Here is a 3,163-nt window from a genome sequence, read left to right as displayed (position 1 = left end):
GACAACCATGACAAACAGAGAGACTTTTACTATTATTACAGTGAATGAAATGATTATTCTTAAGAAAACTAAGAACATGACCTCCAGGATGTCCCAATCTATTATGCCAAACTTCAGATGAAAGAGCAGCAAGAACAATTGGAGAGGAGGATGACAGAGACGAAGAAGATAATTCTGGATAAAGAGGGCCCACACTATTGCACCTGGTCAAGATTTTTCCCGTCTGTAGGTCCTTCACAGAAAAACCAAAAGGATCAAATTCAACAGAGACACAATTATTAGTAGTGAACTGACAAACAGAGATGAGATTTTTAATGATTTTGGGAGCATAGAGAATATTTTTGAGAGTAAGGGGAGGAGTGGAGTGAGGAAGAAAAGATGTGCCTGAACCTTTAACTGGTATTTTAGAACCATCACCAACCAATATGTGAGAATTGAAAATGCGCCAATTAACAACAGAAGGATTGATACCTGAATTGTTCATAAGATGTGATGTTGCTCCCGTATCCATGTACCAGTTGGAGTCCGGCGGTTGAAGAGAGAGGCTATTGAAAAATGTTGGAAGTTCTGTGTGCTGGAAGCTGCCAGGTGCGAGAAGGGCCTGCTGGGCCGTTTGGTGTGGGCGCGTAGTAAACCCTAAAAGGCCGGGCTGCTGCGTTGAATTGAGGGGCAAGGCAGGAGGTCTCCACATTTGTTGTGTGGGATAAGGACACGGTGGATAAAGTGCTGGTGGGGCTCAAGAATTAGCCCAAGGAGAATAAAACATGGGCTGGGCAGCATTACCTTGTGGATGATGATTAGGACCCCCTTGAGACTTCCCTTTATATTTACCCTTCTGCTTACCATTAGGGCGACCATACCCAGTCCGGTGGCCATGAGAGAGACCACTGGCCGACGGTTGAGACGGCGGGGAAGGATTACTGCCGGCCAAGAGAACCGTATCCGACGAAACCGAACCCGACTCAGGTTTTTCGCGACTAACACGATCAAGCTCAAGCATAGAACATGCTTTATCAAAAATCGGAAGAGGAGTGGATTGTTGAATAAGAGTTGACACCATAAGATAATCCGAGGTTAATTTTCCAACTAATTGAAGAACAAGACGCTCCTCGGATATAGGGTGATCTATAGCAGCCAACTGTGATGATAATGTTTCTAAAGCTTGACAATAATCACCAAGAGAAGAAAATTGAGAAAGACGAATCTAACCAAATTTGTTCTCAAGATGCACCACCCGAGTGCCTTTATTATCTTGAAAAATGTTACGAAGACGTTCCCATGCCGTCATCGCCGTGGATTTGTCATCCAAAACATTAAGGAGAAGATCGGTGGTGATCGTACCATATAACCATTGACACACAATGGCGTCCAACCGACCCCAGAGAGCATCATCGACATCTGTGGGCTTGGTTACCAAGGAGTCGATGTGATCCAAGACATTGTAAGCCTTGGCAGTGTTGGGGAATAACGTGGCCCATGGAGTGTATTGGCCTTTCTCAACGTCCAACACTAAAGGAATCAAAGCCTTGACGTTTGTAACGCTCAAAGCAGGGTGATAGGCATGGCTACCCGTCGGTGGAGGAGATGCGTCGGGTGCCATGAAGAGAGAGAAGAGATAGGGGAGACGTTGAGGATGAAGAAACACACGGCCAAGAAAGGGCCTGGTACCATGTAATGATATGAGAATCCTCCTTAGGAGGCTTAGTGAGCATCTTTACATTATATACCAAAGAGTCATACAACCCTACTTTCCATACCTACTACTTTACATAAGTACAAAATTCTAAATAGGGAGACTATATATTACAGAATATATGTACACTAATACGAATAAATAGATAGTGACACATCATCAAAAGTAACTCGTGCATGTTAAGAAAAACCATACTACTTCCATAACTCAATACATGCAACATTTTTTTTCCTTTGGATTGTCGCGCAATACATGCAACATTTCCTATGTGGTAAGTTTTCACTAGGGGAAAAAACGGAAGGGTTGTGCTGGAAGAACTGCGTTATCTTTAAAAAGCAGCCCTTCTTTCTTCTAGGGTTACAGTTTTAAATAAAACGCAGCCCTTCTTTCTTGTAGGGCTGCGGTTTTCAAGAAAACCGCAGTCCTTTACAAAAAGGGTTGCGCTTAAGTAAAAAACGCAGCCTTTCTTACAGTTAGAAGGGCTGCGTCTTTTAGACAAGCGCAACCCTTTTTTATGAAGGGCTGCGCTTATCCAAAAAACGCAGCCCTTCGTAACAGAAGGGCTGCGTTTTTTTGGACAAGCGCAACCCTTCCTTATCATTTTTTTTAATATGTTGAAAAGGAATTCGAATTATTAGATGCGGGTGGGCTTAAAAAGATAAGCACGCAACTAGCTAGTGTTGTATAAGTTCCCTCATTCTCTCTCCTCCCTCACAATACTCCGTCTCTCTCCTCACTCCTCACAATACTCCGTCTCTCTCCTCACTCCTCACTCCTCACTCCTCACAATACTCTGTCTCTCTCCTCACTCCTCACAATACTCCGTCTCTCTCCTCACCACCACAAACCCTACCTTCGTCGTTTGTCTCCTCACCACCACAAACCCGTCGTCGCCATTCGTCTCCTGACCACCACAAACCTGTTCGTCGCACAACTTCGCTCATCATCTTCTCTTTCTCTCTCCGACGAACCACATCTTCAACGATGTAGACCAGAGCATCATCGATCTTCGACGGCGACGATGAATTTATGGTAGATTTCAACAACATCGATGAAGTTATTTTTTCATTTTAATTTCTTATTTTTGTAATTAATCTTTAGATCTGGGTTTTTAACTTTTGTTTCGATTTTTTTTATTTTTTTCATTTTAATTTGTGGAATTAATTTGATGTTGTTTTATTTGTTGTTGATTCATGGATTAATTTCGTTAAATGTTAATTTTGTATTTGTTGAATTAATGTCGTAAATGTTGATGTTAATTTCGTGTTATGGAATTAATTTCGTGTTTTTGTAAAGGAATTAATTTAGAATTTCGACGAACCACATCTCCTATGTAGTTTTTATCATTTTTAAATTTTTTTTGTAATTTATTTGTTACTCGTGATATTTAATGTTTTTAGTTGAGCTGTGACTTTTTTTTTATATATTTGAGGTTTTTTGTTTTATTTTCTTTTGTGGAACTAATTTGAT

The 3,163-nt window shown here is 41.1% G+C and overlaps 1 protein-coding gene across 1 annotated transcript; it reads right to left on the bottom strand.

The window, feature by feature from the left end:
* Window positions 1-736: 736 nt before the first annotated feature.
* Window positions 737-2,742, bottom strand: LOC104900919 (uncharacterized). Its single transcript, XM_010688449.1, has 3 exons — window positions 2,613-2,742; window positions 1,235-1,509; window positions 737-1,138 (listed from the first exon to the last, which is right to left on the bottom strand). The coding sequence occupies exons 1-3, from the start codon at window positions 2,740-2,742 to the stop codon at window positions 737-739; spliced, it is 807 nt and encodes a 268-aa protein (XP_010686751.1).
* Between the last annotated feature and the right edge of the window lie 421 nt (window positions 2,743-3,163).

Source organism: Beta vulgaris, chromosome 8, assembly GCF_026745355.1.
Source record: "Beta vulgaris subsp. vulgaris cultivar EL10 chromosome 8, EL10.2, whole genome shotgun sequence".
In the NCBI taxonomy this organism is placed as follows: Eukaryota; Viridiplantae; Streptophyta; class Magnoliopsida; order Caryophyllales; family Amaranthaceae; genus Beta; species Beta vulgaris.
Note: the sequence above shows the minus strand (reverse complement) of the source record. Positions and strands in the feature narration are given on the sequence as shown.